The 26,251-nt window shown below is 43.3% G+C and overlaps 1 protein-coding gene across 7 annotated transcripts in view; it reads right to left on the bottom strand.

The window, feature by feature from the left end:
- The window catches only part of LOC137369594 (WD repeat-containing protein 7), a 928,502-nt gene that overhangs the window by 145,104 nt on the left and 757,147 nt on the right, over positions 1-26,251 (bottom strand). For all 7 annotated transcript variants that reach the window (XM_068030905.1, XM_068030929.1, XM_068030912.1 and 4 more), the window contains one exon: positions 17,864-17,963. In XM_068030905.1, coding sequence (XP_067887006.1) covers positions 17,864-17,963 — 100 coding nt within the window. The remainder of the gene's footprint in view (positions 1-17,863; positions 17,964-26,251) is intronic.

Raw genomic sequence — 26,251 nt, 5'->3', positions numbered from 1 at the left:
TAGCATTTGATGCAAGTTCCCACAATAATTATGGATGAGGGAGGGCATTTGATCTGTAATTTTGGTAATTCGAAATCTATTTCAGCATGGTGCTCTCTACAGGGAATCTGGGACCTATGGGAACAGGGCAAGCATCAATGTGTCTCCTTCACCAGTCAGAATGAATCATCTTTACTGAGGTGCAGAGTCTAAAACAGGAAGTGTAAGTTGGAATATTTAATTCATTGTAAAATCAGGTACAGGAAATGAAATAAAAGAGAGGAATAGAATGATGGGAATAAGATTGGAGAGATAAAAGAGACAATTAGAAAAAGTTAAAGAAATATTCTTTTAAATCTCCAACAATTAAAATCTGAAGGGATAAGACTCCACACCTGTAAAAGTAAATTTTCAGTTCCAGAGAGGTCTTTGGCAGCAATTAAGATGTACCACACAGTTAAAAACTCACTTACACTTGAATGGACAAGTCGGTAACTAGTACATAAGTACCGCAACGTCACGCCATTACATGTACATGACTGCCCAGTCTCTCGCCAAGATACAGTATAGCACAACTTCTGGAGGGGCAGGGCAACTTAGACAGCAACTTCCCGATTTCCACGTTTAACTGCGCATATGCTGCACAAAATGTTGTTGTCCGATTTACTCCTTAATAACAATGAACGTTGATAGCCTCATTATTATTTCTACTATAAAATCCAGGCCATTGCATCATTCAATTAGTTTTGAAATAACTCCAATATTTTTGCCACAATCACAACCCCGCACACCACCACCCTCCAAACTAGAAGTCCACTGCATGTTCTGTGTGTGAAAACAAAACTGTTATCAGTCTGAAATCTACCAATAATCAGTCTGAAACATAAGGTTCTGAGGGGTCTTAATAGGGTGGATGTGGAATGGATGTTTTCTCTTGTGGGAGAATCGAGAACTAGGGGTTACTGTTTAAAAATAATGGTCGCCCATTTAAGACAGATGAGGAAAATGTTTTTCTCTCAGAGGGTCATGACTCTTTGGAACTCTTCCTCAAAAGGCGGTGGAAGCAGAGTCTTTGAATATTTTTAAGGCAGAGGTAGATATATTCTTGAGAAACAAGGGGGTGAAAGGTTATCAGGGGTAGACAGAAATGAGGGGTCGAGTGCCTAATTCATATGTTCGTATGTATGTTCCTATGTGTTCCCTCATCCTATTCAATCAATTTCTTTCAGGTAATATTATAACCAGGTAAGAAAGGGGTCTAGGATTTCCTCTCAACCGTCACCTGATCTTACCGTAACAGGGTTTAATTTTAAACACACTGTTTTTTAGCTCCCCGAGTGAATCTTTGTTCACTAACTTCCAATTATAAGGAAAAGAAACTAGCCAAACAGGTTTTCTTAGGTTTAAAGAAAAAAGGTGGAACTTTATTAAACTTAAACTCTAATTCGGTTAACATTTACGGATACACGACACGCCCAAGCTCGCACACATACGCGATACACACATGCAGATAGAGACAGAAAGGAGAAGAAATAAAGTGGAAAAGTTTGAGGCAATATCTGAAGATGGTTTTGGTTAAGATTCTTCGAGCTCGCTGTAAAGTCCTTGATTGTAGGCAGGTCTTGCTTTTCAATGGGGCCCAGTATTCTTCTTAAACCTTGTTCGATGTAGGAGACATATCTCTCTTGCGGGTCATGTGTCCTCAGTGGATCCAGAGGCTTGTGAGAAAGAGATGGTAGCAGACAAGAGAGGTCTTCCCACTCCAGGAGCAAACAGTCTTTGAGTTCAAAAACTCTGTGGCTAGTTCAAAAAACCCTGTGGCTAGCCAGTTAGTCATGTGACCAGCTGGATTGTATCACCTTAGCAGTCTCTGGAATCTCTTTCTTACACCACCAATGTCTGGTGATCAAACTCCATTGTGGGTTGAACGTATCAGGGAATGGTCCTTTTGTCTCCATAAATACTGTCTGTTAGTGTAGTGTGCAAATGTTTTTCAGCTAAGTGTCTGGCAGCCCTTGTAACAGGCCTTCTTTTCTTCCCAGCAAGTTTGAAATCAATGTTCATAGGACAAAATTAATATGCCTCATTCTTGGCAGGTGGAAGCCTGCATGACAGGTAATTTTTTTCAATATATTTTTTGCATACTGTATAAGTATATTTCTCTTTGGGATTACTTCTTGCAGATGATACAAAACTTGGAAGCATTCTGAACTGTGAGGGCGATAGTGTAGAACTCCAAAATGACATCAACAAGTTGGTGAAATGGGCAGACAGGTGGCAGATGAAGTTCAATGCAGAGAAATGTGAAGTGATTCATTTTGGTAAAAAGAACATTGAGAGACAATATAAAATAACTGGTACAATTCTAAAGAGGGTGCAGGAGCAGAGGGACCTGGGTGTATATGGGCATAAGTCATTGAAGGTGGCAGGGCAGGTTGAGAGAGTGGTTAATAAAGTGTATAGTATCCTGGGCTTTATGAATAGGAGCCTAGAGTACAAGAGCAAGGAAGTTATGTTGAACTTGTATAAGACCCTAGTTCGGCCTCAGGTGGAGTACTGCGTCCATTTCTGGGTGCCGCACTTTAGGAAAGACGTGAGGGCATTGGAGAGAGTACAGAAAAGATTGACAAGAATGGTTCCGGGGTGAGGAGCTTCAGTTATGAAGATAGTCTGGAGCAATTAGGGCTGTTTTCCTTGAAGCGAAGGCTGACAGGTGATTTGATAAAGGTATTCAAAATCATGAGGGATCTGGACAGAGTAGATAGAGAGAAACTGCTCCCATTTGTGAAAACGAAAGGGCACAGATTTAAAGTATTTGGTAAGAGAAGCAAAAATGACATGAAAAACTGTTTTAGGCAGCGTGTGGTTAAGGTCTGGAATGCACTGCCTGAGAACGTGGTGGAGGCAGGTTCAATTGAAGCATTCAAAGGAAATTAGATGGTTATATGAAAAGGAAGAATGCGCAGGGTTAGGGGGTGAAGGCGGGGGAATGGAGCTGAATAAATTGCTCTTTCGGAGAGCTGGCGTGGACACGATGGGCCTCCTTCTGCACTGTAACGATTGTGATTCTGTGATGTCTCTTTTAAAGGTTGAAAAGCCTTAGTTTCTTTGACATGTCCTTGTTATTCAAATGTCCGACGAGGGATCGACTTCATGGCTCTTCTCTGTACATTCCTCCATTGTTTGAATATTTCCTTTCTGTATCGATCACCAGAATTGGTGACAATACTCAAGGTGAGATCTAATCAGAGTTCTATGCAGTTTGATTAGCTCTTCCTCTGACATGTATTCTACTGTGCTCGCTATATCTTTCAAAATTCTATTGGCTTTATTCATTTCTGCTCTGTAATGTTTGGACACGCTCAGTGTTTAGTCTACTAAGGCTTCTCGTTCTCCTTCAACTTCATCTATAGCTACTTGAACAGCTTTTATGGAGTATATTTAGTAGTAGACATCCGTCTGTCTCGGAAGACAATGGATTGCCCTAGGGTGTATGTCACTTGTGAGTTCAACATCGCCTGTTGTGACAGTAGAGGCCAACTCCTGAGTGGCAATCCCTTCCACCGCTGGCACAGACAGATATCATTAGCCTGAGGTCGACTGATGTTTTTTCCTTCCACTGGGCTCTCTTTTCTGCCATCTGGTCATTTCTTTTGACCTCTGCTTTTTTCACTCCCTTCCTGACTGCCATTCTCCAGTAATTCCAGCAGCAAGGACTTCCCATGCATCGATACTGATCCTGGTCAACTTGAGGTCTTACTTGCAGACATCCTTGTATCGCAGATGTGGGCGATCTGTTGTTTTTGTGCCAACAACAAGCATAGAGCATTGTTATGATCGCGGTTGGAAGAATGTACTGTCTTTCTCTAGACCCTCTACTCCACTTGTCACAACATATATTTAAATATTTTACCTAGTTACCGATATGGCCAATTATTTACTTTATCTATATTAGTTTCAGAATAAAAATCCATCAACCAGGTTTAATAAACAACAAAATTAATTTATTATAAAACAAGACTTATTCAATAAAGATGCAAAGCTTAACACACAGGTTGAAATATGAAAGTATAAATATATTCCCTACTAAATAACCCAATACACAATCATGCACACACAACAGTTAAAGAAAAAATAAAGAAGCTTTCTCTGCAGAAAAACAAAAATACTTTGGCCAAAAACTTGTTAATTCTTGAAGGAAAAAAAGGATAGGATATGAAATGTTCCAGATGACTTTCGGTCTGGCGTCCGGTTACATTTAAAACGGCTGTCACTGGGATCTTTCTGGAGCAGTTTTGTTCAGGAGACATCGAGGAGTCGTCTTGCAGGCTTTTTGGGAGAATTACTGCATCCATGGTTTCAGTTATCACACTGGGTTCTCATGGTTTCTCAAAGAAGTGGAACAGGATGAGTTGGTTGGCTTCTCTCTTAACAGGACACACACCAACTGCACTCCAAACAATCCAAAGAACGAAACCAAAACTTCTCAGCCATAAATCTAGACATGTGACTTCTCTGTAAACTACTCCAAATAGCTCCATAGTCCATAAGGTTCCAGCTGTTTACTGGGCTTAAGACATGTGACTTCCAATAAGTGTTTTTAAACAAAGTCCTGCTCGAGCCTGCAAAAAAAACCCAACCCGAGCCCAACAAAACCAACCCGACCCGAGTCCTTCCATTTTTTCCCGCGTCCGACCCGACCCAATCATCAGTGAACTTCCCTTCCATTTTTCACTTTCTTGCTGATCTGCACAAGCTTAAAATAACTCTAACAAAACCACCTTCCTAGTCCAAAAATTTAATTAACAGTGGAGCCACTTGCCTGTGACAGAGCATGGCCGACCTGACCCGAGCCCGAATGTCGGACCCGGAAGTGCAACCCAACCCGAACCTGACACATGTCGTCGGGTCCCATCGGATTCAGGTCAGGAAGCAGGCCTTAGTCTCAGGTGCCCTTCCAGTGACGCTTTAAAAAAAAAACAGGTCCAGCATCTCCTCAGGTATTTTCCAGAGTCTTTTAAACACAAGTTCTCAAAAAATATGAATAATGGAAGTGCGTTCATGACACCTCCACCCTTGGAGGACTGAAACACCATTTTTAATTGTGTTTCATTATAAAGTATTGACAAAAAAAAAACAGAATATGAAAAAACATTAAAACACATTGACACACTCATTTAGTCTTTACCTGTAACTAATACAGTTCTGCCCTGTACCACCTGCGTACTCAGATAACTCGAAGCAAAGTTAAATTCTAGACAAAGCATCAGCAATTACATTGTTTTTCCCCGCAACGTGAATAATCTTTAAGTGATAGGGCTGCAATAGTAAACTCCATCGAAATAGTCTGGCATTCTAGTTTTTGAATTTTTCCACAAAGACTAGGGGGTTATGATCAGTATATACCAGTGTCTCCCTGTAGCCGTGGCGGACATATACTTCAAAATGTTTAAGATCCATTAAGCCCAAGGTTTCTTTTTCCACTATAGAGTATCTCTTTTGGTATCGATTTAGGTTTTTGCAAACATATCCACTGGCTTTTCTATGCCTAATTCATCTTCTTGTAACAGGACTTCACCTACCCCCAGGTCCCGAGCACCAATTGCTACTTTGAAGGGCTTAGTGAAATTTGGGGCAGCCAACATGGGTTCTTTGATCAAAATTGCTTGCAGCCTCTCAAAAGATGCTTGGCACTCCCCTGACCACACTACATTGGCTTTGCTTGCTAGCACATCCGTCACTGGAGCAGCTATAGTGCTGAAATTTGGTGCAAACTTGCAGTAGAAACTACACATCCCCAAAAACCTCATGATTTTTCATTTAGTCTTAGGGGCAGGGAACTCCACCAATGTGCTTGTACTTTTGCTGGCAACACTTGTCCTTGCCCTACTATATGCCCGAGGTAGGTTACCTGTGTTTTTGCAAATTCACTTTTGGCAAGGTTTATCATCGAATCAGTCAACTGTAATTTTCTAGTTGGTCCTTCCAAGTGTCACTGTATACCACCTTATCATCAAGGTAAACCAAACAGTTAGGACAATGAAGGACAAAAGGGATACCACTTGGTTCATTAGTTTCTGGAAAGCAACTGGGGCATTTTTTAATAAGCCCGAATGGCATCACTCGGCATTGGAAAAGACCGTCTGGCAAAGGCCATATTTCTTTAGCTGGGGGTGTTAAAGGAACTTGCCAGCATCCCTATAAGAAATCTATTTTGGTAAGAAATGTGGCACTGCCCACTCTGTCAACACAATCTTCCAAGCGAGGAATTGGGTAGGAGTCTGCCCTTCATTAACCTTTCTGTAGTCTGTGCAAAATCTAGTTGAACCATCAGGTTTAGGCATAAACACAACTGGAAAACTCCAGCTGCTTTGACTGGGTTCAATTAGATGGTTTCCAACATGTATTGGATTTCTGCTTTTACCTGGGCCTGTTTCTCTGGACCTAAATGATAAGGATGCTGTTTTATAGGAGAGGATTCTCCTACATCCACATCATGTATGGCTAAGGTTGTACATCCTAGTTTGTCCTTACAGACTCCTTTAAATGCTGTGCATGCTTATCCTCCTCCCAGTGGTGATACTGTTTCAACATATTGATATGACACAGCCAGTTCTTTTTCTGGTGATCTGGGGAGTCAATCAAATAATTTACTTTACCAATCCTTGTGACTACTCTATATGGACCACTGAACACATCATCCCCTGGTTGAAATGTTTCGGCCTTGGCATGCTTGTCTGCCCATTTCTTCATTATTTTCAGTAAACGTACCATACAGTCTACCAGCACCCTACTAAATGGTTCCCCAAAAACTGGTAGGGGAATTAGAGGTGCCATTTTATTGCAGGTTGCGGCTTTCCCACAATCTAGCACATATGACATATTTTACAAAACTGCACCACGTCCTTGTGAAGTCCTAGCCAGTAAAAATGTCAACTTATATGTTCTTGGGTCTTCTGGATCCCCACATGTTCCACCATAGGAATTTCATGGGTTATCCTTAATATTTCCTGGCGATACTTGGGCAGTACCACTATCTGGTGAACCACCATCCATTCTTCGTCCGCAAGTCTGTGAGGAGGTCTCCAATTCCTCATCAGAGTCCCATTTTTAATATAGTAGCATTCTGAAACTCTCTGTTTCCGCTTCAGTTTGAGTCAATTGTGCCACTTTACTTAACTCTGATCGGCTTGCTGAGCCTTGATCAGAGAAGATTTACTGAACATGTCCTTTGGATTCTCCAAATCCCCCCAAAAAGTTTCAGACAGCCAAATATCTGTCTGTCATGCCAATTTGACCTCTGATGATGCAACTTGTTTCACCATTGCTCGGGTCGCTACACATGCAAGAATCATTCCTGGAACCTTTTCCCGCAACTGCTCCGACTCCTCGACCTCACCTGAACTTTCTGTGACTACTGGAGAAGCTACTACCTTCGCTTTGACCAAATCATTCTCTAGGAGTAGGTCAACTCCATCTACAGGCTAACTATGGACAACTCCTACGGTTACCGTTCCAGACATTAGGTCACACTCCAGGTGCACCTGATACAAAGGTACGGGTATATACCCCCCCGCTGATAGCGTTCACTAAAACCTCAGCATTCAATGTGCTCTCTCGCGGAAAAGCCATGTCTTTCCCCAGAAAAAGAGTTTGAGCGGCTCCTGTATCCCTAAGTATAACTATAGGTTTGCGGGATAAGGAGTTACTTTTCCTTTTGACAAGAATTCCCGAGAGCTCTCAGGTATCTTGTTCACGTTCCCTGCACTCACTGCGGTCTTTGTACTTGACCTTACAGCTGCACTCTAAGTACTCTCAGTCAGGGCCCCTTTCTCTACATTGGCCTTGTGTACCCCAATAAGTCCCAAGGGTTTACCCCGTAACTTCCAGCATTCTGCATGAAGGTGTCCCAACTTGTGGCAATGGAAACAAATAGGCTTTCGGACCTCACTTCCATCCTCAGCACTTTCCTTTCTGGCCTGAGGAGGAGATTCTGGAGCGTTCCCAACTGTCCCTTCTCGTCCCTGGTTACTTGCCTTCCTTTCACGCTCCCACCTTCTATCCTTCTCGGGTTTATGGGGGTGACGGAAAAGGGTCTGGGCTTGTGGACAAGCTCGTAACCATCAGCCATCTCAGCTGCCTGTCTGGTTGTTGAAACCTTCTGGTTCTCTACAAGGGTTCTTACCAATGGAGGGAGTGAAATTTTAAATTATTTCAGGAGAATTATTTCCCTAAATTTCTCATACGTGGCCTCGACCTTTAGCACCCGCATCCAACGGTCAAAGTTAATTTGCTTTACCCTCTCAAACTCTATATAAGACTGCCCGGGCTGTTTCTGGAGGTTCCGAAATTTCCGCCTGTAAGCTTCAGGGACCAACTCATAAGCAGCGAGAATAGTCTTTTTGCCATCTCATACTCTGCAGAAGCTTCTTCAGAAAGCATAGCAGAAACTTCATGAGCTCTGCCAATCAACCTGCTTTGTATGAGCAGTGTTGTTTTCTTTTGGCCACTGCATCTGTTTAGCTAGCTTTTCAAAAGAAATGAAAAATGCCTCTATGTCCCTTTCCTCCAACTTCCGGAGGGCTTGCAGAAATTTAAACAGCTCCCCACTGGGTCCAGGGTTGCGGTCAGATTCTTCCTCATTAGAACTTTCCCTGGAGTCAAGGCCACCATTTTGTTTTAGTTCTAGCCTTTCCAGCGAGCGGGAAACAGCGAGAGCGAAGCCAGAGCATAGGAGACCGGGAGAGAGAGAGTTCACTCAGTAAACAGAAAACAGCAAGAGCGGAGCCGGAACATAGAGAGAGCGGGAGAGAGAGAGAGAGAGTTCACTCAGAGAACGGGAAACAGCAAGAGCGGAGCTGGAGCATAAACAGAGCGGGAGAGAGAGAGACAGAGTGAGAGTTCACTCAGCAGTGGCAAACAGCAAGAGCAGAGCTGGAATATAAAGAGAGCGGGAGAGAGAGAGAGCGCGAGAGTTTGAAAACAAAGTGAACAGTGACATCACAGGAAAGCTGCAAGGTGATTGATTGGTGAGTAACTGCTGTTTGGGAATAATTCTAAATAGCTGGGTTCGTAACTAAAATAAAGAGAAAGGTAAGGTCTACAGGTTTTTTTATATAGTAAGTGGCGTTTTTATAGGGAATCAAAGTCCCTAGTGCAAATAATCTCTAATTTTTGAGTAATTTAAGGGAGTAAATTAAGGGTAAGTCATGGCAGGGCAGCTTGGCAGCATGGAGTGCTCCTCCTGCGCAATGTGGGAAGTCAGGGACACTTCCAGTGCCCAGGACGAACACATGCGCAGGAAGTGTCTCCAGCTGCAGCTACTCAAAATCTGCATTTCGGATCTGGTTCGGTGGCTGGGGACACTGTGGAACATCTGTGAGGCTGAGATCATCGTGGAAAGCACGTACAGGGAGGTGGTCACACTGCAGGTAAAGACTGTTCAGGCAGAAATGGAATGGGTGACCACCAGGCAGAGTAGAAGAACTAGTCAGGTAGTGCAGGAGTCCCCTGGGTCCATCTCCCACCAGATCAGATTTTCCACTTTGGATACTGTTGAGGGAGATGGTTTTTCAGGGGAATACAGCAAGAACCAAGTCTGTGGCATCACGGGTGGCTCAGATGCACAGGAGGGGCAGAAAGAGAGTGGGAGGGCTATAGTGATTGGGGATTCTATCATAAGGGGTACAGATTGGTGTTTCCGTGGCCGCAAATGTGACTCCAGAATGGTATGTTGCCTCCTTGGCGCTAGGGTCAAGGATGTCGTGGAGCGTCTGCAGGACATTTTGAAGTGGGAAGATGAACTGTCAGAGGTCGTGGTTCACATTGGTACTAATGACATAGGTAGAAAGAGGGATGAGTTCCTGCAACGAGAATTTAGGGAGCTAGGTAGCAGATTAAAAAACAGGACCTCAAAGGTTGTAATCGCTGGATTACTCCCGGTGCCACGTGCTAGTGAGTATAGGAATAGGAGGATAGAGCAGATGAATGCGTGGCTGAAGAGATGGTGCAGGAGGGAGGGTTTTAGTTTCCTGGATCACTGGGTCTGTTTCTGACGAAGGTGGGACCTGTACAAGTTGGACGGGTTGCACCTGAACCGCAACGGGACCGACATCCTTGCTGGGAGGTTTGCTAATGCTGGGGGGGTGGGGGGGATGAGATACAGAGTGGAGGTACAGTAGGGGTGATGCACAGCCAAATATGGAAGAGAAACTAAGTCAGTCTGGAAGGCAGAGCAAATACAGAATTGTTAAGGCACAAGCGAATAATGCAGGGCTGGATTGCATCTATTTTACTGCAAGGAGTCTTACAAGTAAGGCAGATTAATTGAGGTCGTTGATTAACACATGGGTATATGATATTATTGCTATCACAGTGACATGGCTGAAGGAAGGGTAGCTCAATATTCCAGGCTATAGAAACTTCAGGCATGACAGTGGGGGGTGGCGGGGGGTGGGGGGGGGGGGGGGTGGGGGGGGAGTAAAAGAGGAGGTGACATTGCATTATTGATCAAGGAGTCAATTACTGCAGTAAGGAGGGATGATATCTTAGAAGGTTCCTCAAATGAGGCCATATGGGTAGAACCTAAAAATAAAAAGGGGGCCATCACTTTGCTGGGAGTGTACTACAGGTCTCCAAACAGTCAGGGAGCGATAGAGCAGCAGATATGTAGGCAAATCTCAGAGAGGCGTAAAAATAATAGGGAAATAATAGTAGGAGATTTCAACTTCCCCAATAGTAACAGAGATAGTCTTAGTGTAAAAGGCTTAAAGTGAATCCAGGAGAGCTTTTTGAGCCAGCACATAGAAAGTCCTACAAGAAAAGGGGCAGTACTGGACCTAATCTTCGGGAATGAAGCTGGACAAGTGGTAGAAGTGGCAGTGGGGGAGCATTTCAGGGATAGCGGCCATAATGCTAAGATTTAAGGTAGTTATGGAAAAGGACAAAGATAGACCGGAAATAAAGGTACTGAAATGGGGGAAAGCCGATTTCAATATGATAAAACAGCATCTGGCCAAAGTGGACTGGGAGCAGATACTTGTTGGAAAGTCTACATCAGACCAGTGGGAGTCATTCAAAAAGGAAATAGTGAGAGTTCAAGTCAACATGTTCCCATAAAAGGTGAAGGGTAGGACCAATAAGTCCGGGGAACCCTGGATGTCAAGAGATATAGAGGATTGGATAAGGATAAAAAAGGAGGCTTATGGCAGATTCAGAGTGCTGAAAACAGCGGAGGCCCTACAGGAGTATAGAAGGTGCAGGGGGGTACTTAAAAAAGAAATTAGGAGCAAAGATGGGGCATGAAAAACACTGGCGGACAAGATAAAGAAAAAATCCAAGGCGTTTCACAAATATATTAAGGGAAACAGGATAACCAGGGAAAGAGTAGGGCCTATGAGGGGCCAAAGTGGCAATGTGTGTGTGGAGCCAGAGGACGTAGGTGAGGATTTAAATGATTACTTTTCATCTGTGTTCACTATGGAGAAGGACGATGTAGGTGCAGAGATCAGGGAGGGGAATTGTGATATAATTGAATAAGTTAGCATTGAAAGGCAGGAGGTATTAGCAGATTTAGCAGGCTTAAAAGTGGATAAATGGGATTAGAATAGATAGGTGCTTGATGACCAGCATGGACACGATGGGCCGCAGGGCCTGTTTCTGTGCTGTATAACTTTATGACTCTAATTGGAATTTCTTTTCTGGCTCTCTTTCTCTCTCCTGTCTGTCTTCTTTCCCTTTTATCTTTCCCTTTGCAATTCTAGTTCCAGCTTCTGAAATACCTTTTCTTTTTCCGTTTCCTCTCTCCAACATTCTAGCTCTAACTTCGTCCTGTCCAACTGAATCGATGCCAGTTACCTTATCTTTTTCCGATTCTACTCGCCCCTCTGGCTGTTTTACTTCAATCTTCAGCTGTCTGGCGACTAATTTCTGAATTTCAGGTCTCCTAGCTTTTGATCTGATATCAACCTTCAAGTGCTCCGCCACACTTAACAGCTCACCAATGGACAACGCCTTTAAAGGATCATAATTTATCCCAGACTGTTGCACAAACACACTTGCATCAAAAGTAGCCATTCCCATAGTGTAAACGTTACTCTAATGCACAAGAAACCTGGCATTTTCCTTTTCCCCATGCAATTATTATTACCCACTTACAATTGCACTTCATCAGCTTTGGGTTATCCCGGACAAGCCCCAATTATATGTTACGACTGCGGTTGAAGGAATGTATTGTCTTTCTCTGGTTTCACTACTGCACTGTTCACAACATACATTTAAATGCTTTACCCAGTTACTGATACGGCCAATTATTTACTTTATATTAGTTTCAGAATAAAAATCCACCAACTAGGTTTCTTTAATAAACAAGAAAATGAGTAAATTATATAAAAACAAGACGTATTCAATAAAGATGCAAAGCTCATTAACACACAGGTCGAAAAATGAAAGTATAAATATATTCCCTTCTAAATAACCCAACACACACAGCAGTTAAAAAAAACATGAAGACGCTTGCTCTGCAGAGATCAACTTTACAAAAACAAAAATACTTTGGCCAAATACTTGTTAACTCTAGAAAGAAAAAAAAGGATAAGATATGAAATATTCCAGATGACTTTCAGTCTGGCGTCTGGGTACACGTAGACGGCTGTCACTGGGATCTTTGGGCGGCACAGTGGCGCAGTGGTTAGCACCGCAGCCTCACACCTCCAGCGACCCGGGTTCAATTCTGGGTACTGCCTGTGTGGAGTTTGCAAGTTCTCCCTGTGTCTGCATGGGTTTCCTCCGGGTGCTCCGGTTTCCTCCCACATGCCAAAGACTTGCGGGTTGATAGGTAAATTGGCCATTATAAATTGCCCCTAGTATAGGTAGGTGGTAGAGAAATATAGGGACAGGTGGGGATGTGGTAGGAATATGGAATTAGTGTAGGATTAGTATAAAAATGGGTGGTTGATGGTCGGCACAGACTCGGTGGGCCGAAGGGCCTGTTTCAGTGCAGTATCTCTAAAACTAAAAACTTTCTGGAGCAGTTCTGTTCAGGAGACGTGGAGGAGTCATCTTAAAGGCTTTTTGGGAGAATTACTGCATCTGTAGCTTCAGTTATCACACGGCATTCTGAGGGTTTCTCAAAGAGGTGGAATAGGATGAGTAGATTGGCTTCTCTCTTAACAGGATACACACCAACTGTACTCCAAACAACCCAAAGAATGAAACCAGAACTTTTGAGCCATAAATTTAGACATGTGAGTTCTCAGTTAACAACTACAAATAGTTCCATAGTCCATTAGGTTACGGCTGTTTACTTAGCTTAAGACATGTGACTTCCAATAAGTGTTTTTAAACAAAGTCCCAAGTGTCCTTCCAGTGACCCTTTAAAAAAAACCCAAGTCCAGCATCTCCTCATTTTCCACAGTCTGTTAAACACAAGTCCTCAAAAACTATTAATAATGGAAGCACGTTCCTGACAGCATGTCTTTGGGGATGTGGCTGTCATCCATTCAGCGCACATGACCCTGCCAACAGAGTCGCCGCTGACGCAAGAGCGTTAAATATGCTGGGGATCCGTGCACGCTGGTGTATTTCTGTATTCAGCACTCTGTCCTGCCAGGAGATGCCCAATTTCTGTCTGATTGCTGTTGAATCTATAATATTAATAAGCTGTTTGTGTCTGACCACACTGTTCTGATGGATCTGATGTTCTGATTTGGTGGGCGGAGCCTGGCACACGCCGATGCATATGCAGCTAGTGATGGTGGCGGTAGGTGGTGGTGGTGTTGGTGGAGAAAATGAACAGTTGAAGGTAAGGGGAGCCCAACAACAAAATTACCCTGCCTGGAGGGATAGGGGAGGTAGGGGGAACGGCATGGGAAACAACATGGGAGGAATGTATGGAAGAGGGCAAGTGCAATGAAGGCATGGAGTGGCATAGGTGGATGGGATGGGGGTGATATGAGAGGGATGAAAGGAAAGGGATGGCTATGGCATGCGAGCGATGGCATGGGAAGGATGGAATGGGATGGGGATTTGAAGTAGTATTGTTGCAATAAAGATAATAATTTCACTGCAAATATTTTGCAGATCTGTTAGTTAAAAATAATTATATTCCAGCATCACAGCCTCAATATAAAAATGACAGCACTGGTTAGAAAGCTAGTCAATGCATCCTAGTTTATTTTAAATTTACAGGTTTATTTTTTTACATGAGTACTCAGACACCTGATTGACAATGTTTTTTTTCCCCCTTTTTCCCAGTCTTAGCAGGTCATGAAAGAAACTGTGGACTGGGAATTTATTTGGGGCTGCTCCACACTTCCAGTACGTTATGCCAGCACAGTGAGAGAAGCTTGAGGAAATTCCCAGTCGTTATCAACAGGGTGGATAGGCAGCATGTTGCCAGCTTTCATTTGATCTGAACTAAAATAGACTCGCCAACTTTAAGGGCATTTAAGTGGTCATTGGATAGACATATGGATGAAAATGGAATAGTTTAGGTCAGATGGTTTCACAGGTCGGCGCAACATCGAGGGCCGAAGGGCCTGTACTGCACTGTAATGTTCTATGTTCTAAAATCTTTACTTGGAAGTTTGAGAGAGGACTCCTCTTTTGTGACTGAATCTGCATTGCACTGTTCAACAAAGCATGACATTGCTGCTTCAGCATGCTGTGCTTCAAATTTTAAAAATGTACTTGGATAGGGGAGGCTTCTTTAGCTTGAGGCTTTAGCAAGGCCTTAGCCTGCAACATTCCTCAGAGATCACAGTGTACTGTAGTAACTGCATAAAGTTGTGTTTCAGTCAATATGTGTAGAGGTAAACATCAAAAAGAATTGATGTTTGCGTAATGCTGCACAAAGCAAGTCAGATAAAATGTAAATAGCTGAATTTGACTTATTTTACTCCATTGTTATCACCATATACTTGCTTTGTTTACCATTCCAATGTCAAAAATAAAGAAAACAATTGCATTTCAGTATACAAGTCTGTTAGTAATTGTTCTTAATAATATTCAATGATGAAGTCTGCAGCAAAAAATTCTGTCATTAAAAAAACCCCAGAAAGTATTGGTAGAATTTGATTATGTTGACCTGAACAGTCCATGGAAAGACACAATCTCGTTACCAAATAGCCAGCTGTCGTAACAGATAACGGATTCTGAAAGGATTTGAAAATCATAACACAAGATATTTTGGCATGTCAACCAAACCAAGGGCAATGAGACCCACAGGCAAGTCTGTCACTAGAGCACTCAACAAACTGAACAATATGGCTGCAGGCAGCAATGACCCTGTCCATCAACACCTCTAACCTTAATTGAGACAACTCAGTCCAATAGTGCCAACAGTGCATTTACAGCATTAGCTTCTTAAAGAAACCACACTATTTTGTGCAAACATTACGGTGCTATTTTTCCAACATATCTTGATGCCATTTCAAACTTTCAGGGTCCGATTTAAACAGAAAATTGCACAACAACTTTGAAGAATGCACAGATTACATTTTTTAAAGATTCCACTGTAATATGCCCAAATGACTATATTTCAATAAACAGGAGCACCATTTAGCAGTGCCGACAATAACAAAACTGCAAAAATTTCTTTAAACTTCTAATGTTAGAAAACTCCCTCTCCCATTTCATAAAATACTCTTTTCCTACTCGCCCTCCTGCGGTTCGCACGGGCACCTTCCAACTGCCCTCAGTTCCTGCTGACACCTGTCACCCACGCCTCCCTCCCGCCACTTCTTCAGTTCATGGTGGCACTTTTTAGCCCCTTCACTAACCACTTGCACTTTTCACTGCACAGTTCTCAGCTGACATCTATATATATATATATATTCTTCTACCTCCTGCTGTTTCCAAGGATGATACATTAAAGTGGGTGCTAATTTTCACAATTTGTTTTGAAAAATCAGAAATTTGAATCTTCTGAAAGTACCATAGGGATTCCTGCCCACTGCAATGTTTCATTCCCACTGCAGCAGCAAGTCAGAAAGAGGAATGGCCTTGAAGGGCAGATTGGGGGTTAGAGTCGACCAATTTTTAGTACCCCAGGTACTTAAAAAGCCAATGTGATTACACAAACCTACTTAATCCACTAGTGTTATTGATGTATTTAACTGCACATGTGCAAAGTGCTACTTTCCCCTAACCAGGGAGCAATGCTAATGGAGGAGCATAACTCAATACTGCTTGCTCTTGTCACTGTAAAAACAAATATCAGTGTCAAACAGCAGAGCGAAACTGCAGCTTAACTGCAATTGTGCCCTTTCGGAGAGGTCTGAAAAGCTAACTCTATTACCCTAACCAGTCTCCTTTTATTTCTATGTCGGACAGGAACTGTAATTCTCCTCAAAAAATGTGTGAAATTGGGAAATATTCTCTAGCAATCTGCACTGCACACTGAATTCAAAACAATTTTACACTTCAGTCAAAATATACATGAAATAATATAAATATTATAGCAGATGACAATGCATTCTCTCTGTTATAGGACAGATCAATAGACAGGGATAAGGAGGTGTGCATTTTTATGTAAGAGGTTACATTAGATATACTGATCATCTGTTGCTTGGTTCATAATGATGAAAACATTCCAATTTCATATCTTTACAGATCTTCATATTTCATGAGCAAGTTTTCTAAGAAGTTTCTTTTTAATTTAGCCTTTTTTAAATAAAAGTGGATTCTGTGCTCAAGGCGAGTGCTGTGAAATGGAACACTTTTGTTTTCAGGCATCCAGTATCAGCAGCAAGCACTCCTAATGCATGTATAACACAGTTAGATGCAAAGTAATGATATCTCTACACAGTCCTGATCTCAGAAAACCAAATGCAGGCACACTAGAGTGACATTTCTCTATTTCCCACATCAAGCACTCTGATCTCCCGAGTGTGATTGCTGACGAGTGTTGAATTGGAACAGTTTTTGTGTCACGAGCATGATGCTTCATGCCACTTCAAAGAAAAGACTTTTCATTCCATCAGTGGTGACTAGATTTGAACCTGGGTTCGTGTATAATGTACAAGCTCACTGCATCACCCAATACCCGCAGGTGTAATTAATCTTTAACAACTGATCAGACTGAAACCTTAAATGTAGGGGCAGTCCAGTTACAGCACTGTGCTTCATCTAGTATGGTGAGGAATGAAAAGACAGAGAAGAGGACTACAGATTCACCTGTACTCATCACCAGCTGGCCACCGACCACCATTTAGGAAACTATATTGATATCTTTAGCGACACAAAAATTGGGATAAACCAGAGAAGTAGTAATGATTTTCTGGGAAAAAAAAACTACAAGTTGAAATGCCAGAATAACATTTTAAAAGACCAGAAGCTAATACAAGTAATTTCTAAGTAATTGCTCAGTGCATCTGCAACATGACTCAGTTCTTTATAGGATTAGGGGTCGTTTGTGCAGGCCTAGGAGCACTGCAGTGTCATGATTTTCCAGAACCCAGCAACTGCTATATCATGAATTTCCAAACCTTGCTAAGTGTCATGAATAGATGAGAAGCAGTGCAATACCTCAAGGTTTATCAAACACGTCATTGTTCATGAACACTCAAAACCCCTGAGTGACAAAAGATTACTAATAATCGAGGAGAAGAAGCTTATAGTGCCACCCAATCCAGCTGACAGTTTTCCTGTAGCATGTACAATATATATTTTTGCCATTGACCCGTCTATAGTAACCACTTTGGTTACAATGAATGGCAACAATAGGGAGGGGGTTCTCTAAAGGTCAAGGCCTTCCTTAAATTATTGATTACTTTGCTTTATCCATAGCGTTACCCCATCATGGCAAATCAAAGGCTACAATGCAAGTCTCTCTCTTCAATCATTTTCAGAAGTTATGGAGAGGAAGTCACAATGATTTATTTACCTGGCATTTTCCTGTGCGGATGTCGTATAAAGCCATTGAGCCATGTCGGGCTCCGACTGCTATCCTGTTACTCCTCTCACAGTAGCTTACCATGTAGAACCTGAAATCCACAGAGAATAACAAAAAGACTGAAATCTACTGGCATGTCATAGCAGCGAGCCAGCAACAGTGGCAATGTGCTTTGAGGTCACTATATTCCTTGTGTTTAATAATTCCAAATTAAAAATGTAATGTGTTACTCCAAATGCACATGGATTAGGTTACTATGCACTTGTTTATTGCAACATTTGTGAAAAATATTTGCCATTTTGTATCAATAACACTGTCACCTTTCCTCAAATCGAAATTTTTTTGTTATAGAAGCAATCATGTAAGGTGATCAGTGCCAGATATTTGATAATTCTGCCAAGCACTTGCTCAAGAGCTGATGAACTATCCAGTAAATAAGGTATTAAAAACATACAACGTAGGGACCATCTTCCAACCTTTCTCCTATCTCATTTTTCAGACAGTGCTTCTGACACAGTACTATTCAGCACTTGGCCGATCTACACCTTTGTATACAAATACAAAATCAAAAACTTAAGATAAGATAGGCAAGGAAAAACTGTTCCCATTAACTGATGGTACAAGACTAGGGGACACAGATTGAAGGTTTTGGGAATGAGATGCAAGGGGAATGTGAGGAAGAACTTTTTTTACTCGAAGTCGCTGCCCACAAGGGTGGTTGGATGTGGAGCCAATCAATGATTTCAAAAGGAAACTGGATTGGCACTTGAAGGACTGAATGGATTGCTCTGCAGAGTGCCAGCATGGACCTGATGGGCTGAATGGTCTCCTTCTGTGCCCTAAATAAATGATTAAGAGTTTAAAAGTGAGAAAACTTTGTTTTGAAATTGGAACTGGTACATTTTCTGTGTAACCAGTTTAACAACTATCTGTTGCCATTAACGTAACTGTCTTTTACACATGGATAAAATCCCCCTGTAATTTAACACGTCTATTTGACCATCCGTCAGCAAGATTTCTTGGAAACAAAACAAAACTATTCGCGAAATTTTCGTGCTCGGCACAACGTTGAGCTCTTCTTCCGTTGCCTTCGCCTCAGGACTCCTAGCCAAACAAATGAGCCCACACCTCAACCAGCGGACCCATTCACCCACTTCCAGTGTTCTCCCTCCATCCGGACCCCTCCCTCTGGTCTCTTAACCACTTTTGATCAAACCTGCTGACAAAGGTGGTGATGTTGTTGTCTGGCGTACCAACCTCTACCTTGCAGACACTGAGAGCCAACTCCCAGACACTTCTTTCTACCTCACCCCTGGATCATGACTCCACCACCAAACATCAAGCCACTATCTCCAGGAATGTCACTGACATAGTCTCCTCTGGAGATCTTCCCTCTACAGCTTCTCACCTCACAGTTCTGCAACTCTGAACACCCTGCTTTTACCTCCTTCGCAAAATCCACAAACAGATTGTCCTGGCAGACCCATCGTTTCAGCCTGTTCCTTCCCCAATGAGCTTATTTCTTCCTATCTTGACTCCTTGTCAGTCTCTTCTCACCTACTTCCATGACTCTACTGACGCCATATGACATTTTAACAATTACCAATTTCCTGGCCCTAACCGCCTCCTCTTCATGGTGGGCGTCCAATCTCTCTCTACCTCCACCCCCACCAGCATGGTCTCTGGGCTCTCCGCTTCTTACTTGAACAGAGGCCCAATTAGTTCCTATCCACGACCGTCCTCTGAACTTGTTCTCACATTGAACAACTTCTCTTTCAACCCCACTCACTTCCTCCAAATAAAAGGTGTTGTTATGGGCACCTGCATGGGTCCTAGTTATGCCTGTCTTTTTGTGGGGTATGTCGAACATTCCTGGTTCCAATCCTACTCAGGCAACCTCCCCCAACTCTTTTTCCAGTACATTGTTTCCTGCTCTCGCCTGGAACTGAAAAACTTCATCAACTTGCTTCCAATTTTCACCCTTCTCTCACCTTCAGATGGTCCATCTCCAACACTTCCCTTCTTCAACTTCTCTGAGTCCATTTCTGGGGATAGGCAGTCTACTAATATTCATTATAAGCCCACCGACTCCCACAGATACCTCAACTACACTTCCTCACACCCTGCCTCCTGTATGGACTCAAGAGTCATACAGTCATCTACGGCACAGGGGGAGGCCATTCGGCCTATTTAGCCCATGCCGGCTCTCCAAAGACCCATTCAGTCTGTTCCATTCCCCGCTCGATCCCGATAGCCCTGCAAGTTTATTTCGTTCAAGTGCCCATACAATTTCCTTTTGAAGTCAATGGTTGCCACCACATTTATAGGCAGCGTGTTGCAAGTCATCACCACCTGCTGTGTAAAAAGTTCCTCCGCATATTCCCCTGTTATGTGGGTTTCTATATTTTGTCAAAACTTGAGAATCTATGGCCAGGATTTTATGGTAGGTGGACAGGAACCGGCCACCAACTGAAAAGTCAGTGGAGAACCCGCTTCCGCCTCGCCTGGGGATCCAACCCGTATTCTGTGGGTCCCCAGGCTTCAATTGGTGTGAGGCAGGACTTCCACCCGCTTGTGGTAGGAAGTCCTGCCTAATAGAGCTGCCAGCCAATCAGAAGGAGCAGTGGCTACTGCTGGGACACCCTCGCTGGGGGTAATCAGTTGGGCCCCAGCGAGGCAAGGGTGGTCGATTGGGAGGGAAGGGGGTGTGTAGGGTCTTGGGGTGGTTGGGGTAGCGGGGGCTGCCCTCTGTCGGGCACAAGGTGCCTGAACATGAGCACCCCCCAGGATGTTCGGAAGCTGCCTGGTTTTTTCAGGCGGCTTCTTTAGTCCTCAGCTGCCCGACCAGTCACACGCAAAATCTGCATGCAGGCAGGCGAAGGCCCTTAAGTGGCCACTTAAGGGCTTTGATTGGCCTGGGGCAGGCGGGCCGTTTATTGCTCCCGCCGCCCTACATAAAGTGGCGGTGGAGGCGGGAGTGGGTTGGGAAGGCCTCCTGGAGCCTCCCGCTCCATTATATGCCAACCCCCTCCACCCCCTGCTCTTTGGGGTGGCGTAAAATTCATCCCTACATTATGAAAAACTGAAAAGGGTTTCATGGACATTGAATCATCTGGAGATTGTTGAACGTTGTGGGATTTTTTTTAAATTTTTTTTAAAAGGAAGGTCAACAAAAGGTTGACCAGTAAACAAGTTTTTACTGGAAGGCACATGATTTCAAGTCAACATAGCAGGGGGTTGTGTTGTGACAAGACAGGATTTACGATTATCATAGGAAAAAAGTTGGTTTCATTTTGAACTGTTAAAAGCCAGCTGGTTTTCGGACTAAGAGGCATTTGGAAATTGCTTATTGACCTGCCAGGAGATCGGAAGAAAATCCAGACAACTGTTACGTCTCTTTGAAGAATCCCTGCTCTTGAAAAGCAAAAGCCTGTCTGAAGTTTTACTGTTGCCTCCTGTACTTTGAAGAAATCCCGCACGTTTGCAGAAAACTCTGCATCTTTAAAAGAACTTTGTATCGAATGTGTGAGAACCGACACCTTTGTTGCTGCACACTTGATAGAAGACTTATGCGAAGCCTTCTGTAGTTGAATTTCTTTGAATGCCTACCCAAAACAGACTATTCATCAACATCGCCTGGAAAGATTCCTAGTGGCAGCCACCTATTTGCCTTTGGGACACCTCCAAAACAAAGAACTTTCATATTCGCTATTCAGCCTGTTTTGTTTATTCCTTCTATTTCTTTCTAACAGCTGTAAACAAAAATCCATTTTTTTCCTGTTTAACCGGTTGTGTATGAGTGTGTGTGTGTGTGTGTGTGTGTGTGTAAGGACTAGGATACAAAAAATAGGGGCTTAAATATTTCAATTCACATATATATTTACTTCATTCTTGGTTAGGACTTGGTTTATAATAAACGGATAATTTTGTTGTTTATTCAAGAAACCCGGTTGGTGTACTTTATTCTGGGGACAGATAGAGTATCTAACTGACTGTTTTGGTAAGTGGGAAAATTTATTGATGTTGCGACCTGTGGAGAAGTGGGACTGAATTAAGAGTGCATTCCTCCTGCCTCATAACACCCCTGCATCTCTTGCCCAAAACCTTCAATCCGTGTCCCCTAGTCCTTGTACATTAGTTAATGGGCACAGTTTTATCTTGTCTAACTTATCTAAGCCTGTCATAATCTTGTACACATCCATCAAATCTCCCCTCCATCTCCTCCGCTCTATGGAGAACAACCCCAGCTTTACCAATCTACCTTGCAACTAAAAGCCTCCATCCCTGGAACCATTCTGGTAAGTCTCCTCTGCACCCACTCAAGGACCTTCACATCCTTCCTAAACTGTGGTGACCAAAACTGGATACTATATTCCAGTTGGGGACCAACCAGAGCTTTACAACAGTTCATTACTTCCTTGCTTTTGTACTCAATGAGTGGAATTTTATGCTGGTGGCGAGGGTCTCGATGTTAGAGGAAATGAGATCCATACATCACCTCTCGTACGGAAGGCATTCCATAGAATTTAGGACCCCGTTGTTGGAAGTCCCGGCCTTTCAGAGCTGCTGGCCAATCAGAGACCTGCTGCTGCAGCAACCAGACACCAAAGAGCGGCGCAGAAACCAGGCTTAAGTAGGTCAGGGCGGGAGGGGTCTCCTAGGGTGGGAGTCGCGGGGGGAGGGAAGCGGGGGGTCGGCAGCAAAGGTAAGGCATGGCCCTCAGCGCCCCCTCACCTTTCCCGATGCCGGGTCCCTCATTCAGGCACTAAGTGCCTTTGAACGAGGGACGGGATGGGTAACTGCGGCTGCAGCAGGAAAAGGCCCTTAAATAGGGATTAAATACCCAGTTTAGGGCCTCAATTGGCAGCGGGGCGGGAAGGCTGTTCACAGGCCTTCCTGCCTTGGACAAAATTTAGGTGGAGGCAGGATGTTAGCAGGATCCCCCCCATCCCTCCCCCCGCCACCATCCCACCCGATTTTATGCTCTCCCTGCCTCCAAACCTGCCACGGGGGAAGAGTATAAAATTCTACCTTGATTCCATTCACCCAGTTTCTCCGTATGTATTGCATCGGTTCTGATGATGCAACCTTGCATAACAGTGCTTCTGATGTGTCTTCCTTTTTCCTCAACCGAGGATTTCCCCTCAATGTGGTTGACAGGGCCCTCAACCGTGTCTGACCCATTTCCCGCACTTCTGTCCTCACCCCTTCCCCTCCCTCCCAGAACTGCAACAGGGTTTCCCTTGTCCTCACTTTCCAACCTACCAGCTCAACATCCAAAGGATCATCTTCCACCATTTCCGCCACTTCCAGCGTGATGCCATCACAAAACACATCTTCCCCTCCACTCTCCTCTCAGCTTTCTACCGGGACCATTCCCTCCGTGATATCCTGGTCCAATCCCCCACCACCCACGATATCTCATCCCCTTCCCACGCAATTGCAGAAGTGTAACACCTGCCCTTTTAACTTGTTGCACCTCACCATTCAAGGTCCCAAGTGAAGCAGCAATTTACTTGTACTTCTTTCAATTTAGTACACTGTATTGGCTGCTCACAATGCAGTCACCCCGACATTGGGGAGACCAAACATCTCTGCTCAGTCCGCAAGCATGACTGCGAGCTCCAGTTGCTTGCCATTTTAATTCACCTTGCTCTTACATCCACGTTTTTGTCCTCAGCCTGCTGCAGTGTTCCAGTGAAGCTCAAAACAAGCTCGAGGAAGAGCACCTCATCTTCCGATTACGCATTTTACAGCCTTCTGGACTCAACATGGAGTTCAACAACTTCAGACCATGACTGCAATTCTAATTGCTTTTTTTAAAACCGTGTGCCGGTCTTAAACTTATTTTTCATGTTTTTGCTTTTGGACAGAACTGTTTATTATTCTGCCATTAACATAGAAACATAGAAAACTAGGAGGAGAGACCATTTGGCCCTTCGAGCCTGCTCCACCATTCAATACGATCATGGCTGATCATCCAAACTCAGTAATCCATTCCTGCTTTCTCCCCGTATCCCTTGATCCCATTAGCCCTAAGAACTACATCTAACTCTTTCTTGAATATATTTAATGATTTGGTCTCAACTGCTTTCCGTGGTAAAGAACTCCACAGATTCACCACTCTCTGGGTGAAGAAATCTCTCCTCATCTCAGTCCTAAATGGCTTACCTCTTATCCTTAGACTGTGACCCCTGGTCCTGGACTCTCCCAACATCGGGAACATCCTTCTTGCATCTAGTCTGTCCAGTCCTGTTGGAATTTTGTAGGTTTCTATGAGATCCCCTCTCATTCTTCTAAACTCCAGCAAATACAAACCTAATCGACCCAATTCTTCTTCATATGTCAGTCCTGCCATCCCAGGAATCAGTCTGGTGAACCTTCACTGCACTCCCTCCATAGCAAGAACATCCTTCCTCAGATAAGGAGGCCAAAACTGCACACAATACTCCAGATGTGGTCTCACCAAGGCCCTTTATAATTGCAGCAAGACATCCTTGCTCCTGTATTCAAATCCTCTCACTATGAAGGCCAACATACCATTTGCATTCTTAACTGCCTGCTGCACCTGCATGCTTACTTTCAACGACTGGTGCACAAGGACACCCAGGTCTTGCTGCACCTCCCCCTTTCCCAATCTATCGCCGTTCAGATAATAATATGCCTTTCTGTTTTTGCCACCAAAGTGGATAACCTCACATTTATCCACATTATACTGCATCTGCCATGTATTTGCCCACTCACTCAACCTGTCCAAATCACACTGCAGCATCTCTGCATCCTCCTCACAGCTCACACTCCAACCCAGCTTTGTGTCATCTGCAAACTTGGATATATTACATTTAATTCCCTCATCTATATCATGAATACATATTGTGAATAGTTGGGGTCCTAGCACTGATCCCTGCAGTACCCCACTAGTCACTACTTGCCACTCTGAAAAAATCGATGTCAATACCTTACCCCCAATCCCATGTGCTTTAATTTTGCACACTAATCTTTTATGTGGGACCTTATTGAAAGCCTTCTGAAAGTCCAAATATACCACATCCACTGGTTCTCCCTTATCTATTCTACTAGTTAAATCCTCAAAAAATTCTAGTAGATTTGTCAAGCATGATTTCCCTTTCGTCAATCCATGTTGACTTTGTCCGATCCTGTCACTGTTTGCCAAGTGCTCTGCTATTACATATTTTATAATGGACTCTAGCATTTTCCCCACTACTGATGTCAGGCTAACTGGTCTATAATTCCCTGTTTTCTCTCCACCTCCTTTTTTAAATAGTGGGGTTACATTAGCTATCCTCCAATCCGTTGGAACTGTTCCAGAGTCTATAGAATTTTGAAAAATGACCAGCAATGCATCGACTATTTCTAGGGCCACTTCCTTAAGTACTCTGGGATGCAGATTATCAGGCCCTGGGGATTTATCGGCCTTCAATCCCATCAATTTCCCTAACTCCATTTCCTTACTAATACTGATTTCATACAGTTTCTCCTTCTCACTAGACCCTATGTTCCCCACCATTTCTGGGAGGTAATTTGTGTCGTCCTTTGTGAAGACAGGACCAAAGTATGTATTTAATTGGTCTGCCATTTCTTTGTTCCCTATTATAAATTCCTCAGTTTCTGACTGTAAGGGACCCACATTTGTCTTCACTAACCTTTTTCTCTTCACATATCTATTGAAGTTTTTACAGTCAGTTTTTATGTTCTCTGCAAGCTTATTCTCATACTCTATTTTCCCCTTCTCAATCAATCCCTTTGTCCTCCTTTGCTGAATTCTAAATTGCTCCCAATCCTCAGGTTTGCTGCTTGTTCTGACCATTTTATATTTCTCCTCCTTGGATCTCATGCTATCCCTAATTTCTTTGTAAGCCATGGTTGAACCACCCTTCCTGCTTTATTTTTGCACCAGACAGGAATGAACCATTGTTGTAATTCATCCATTGCACTCTTTAAATGTTAGCCATTGCTAGCATTCTCTCTCTGGACAAATGCTTTGTGTTTTACTAGAACTATTACCACTCCCTTTGCTTTTTGTTCCACAAAATCTTGGTCATTTAATCTCTCCCGTCCTCCGTCCTATCATAGACCTTCCCTTTTATTCTTCTTGTCCCTCCTCCTTTTCACTTGTTCAAAACCTATTACATTTTTAACCATTGCCAGTTCTGACGGTAGGTCATCGACCTGAAACATTATATCTGTTTCTCTCTCCACAGATGTTTTCAGACCTGCTGAGTACTTAAAGCACTTTATACTTTTATTTCAGGTTTCCAGCAACAGCAGTATTTTGGTTTTACAAAACTATTGACGACGCCTTTCTTGAAAAATATAACTACTAATGCTTCCTGACCTAAGGAAGGATATGCTTGCCAG

The sequence above is a fragment of the Heterodontus francisci genome, chromosome 1, assembly GCF_036365525.1.
Source record: "Heterodontus francisci isolate sHetFra1 chromosome 1, sHetFra1.hap1, whole genome shotgun sequence".
Classification (NCBI taxonomy): domain Eukaryota; kingdom Metazoa; phylum Chordata; class Chondrichthyes; order Heterodontiformes; family Heterodontidae; genus Heterodontus; species Heterodontus francisci.
This window is presented reverse-complemented; position numbering and strand designations above follow the sequence as displayed.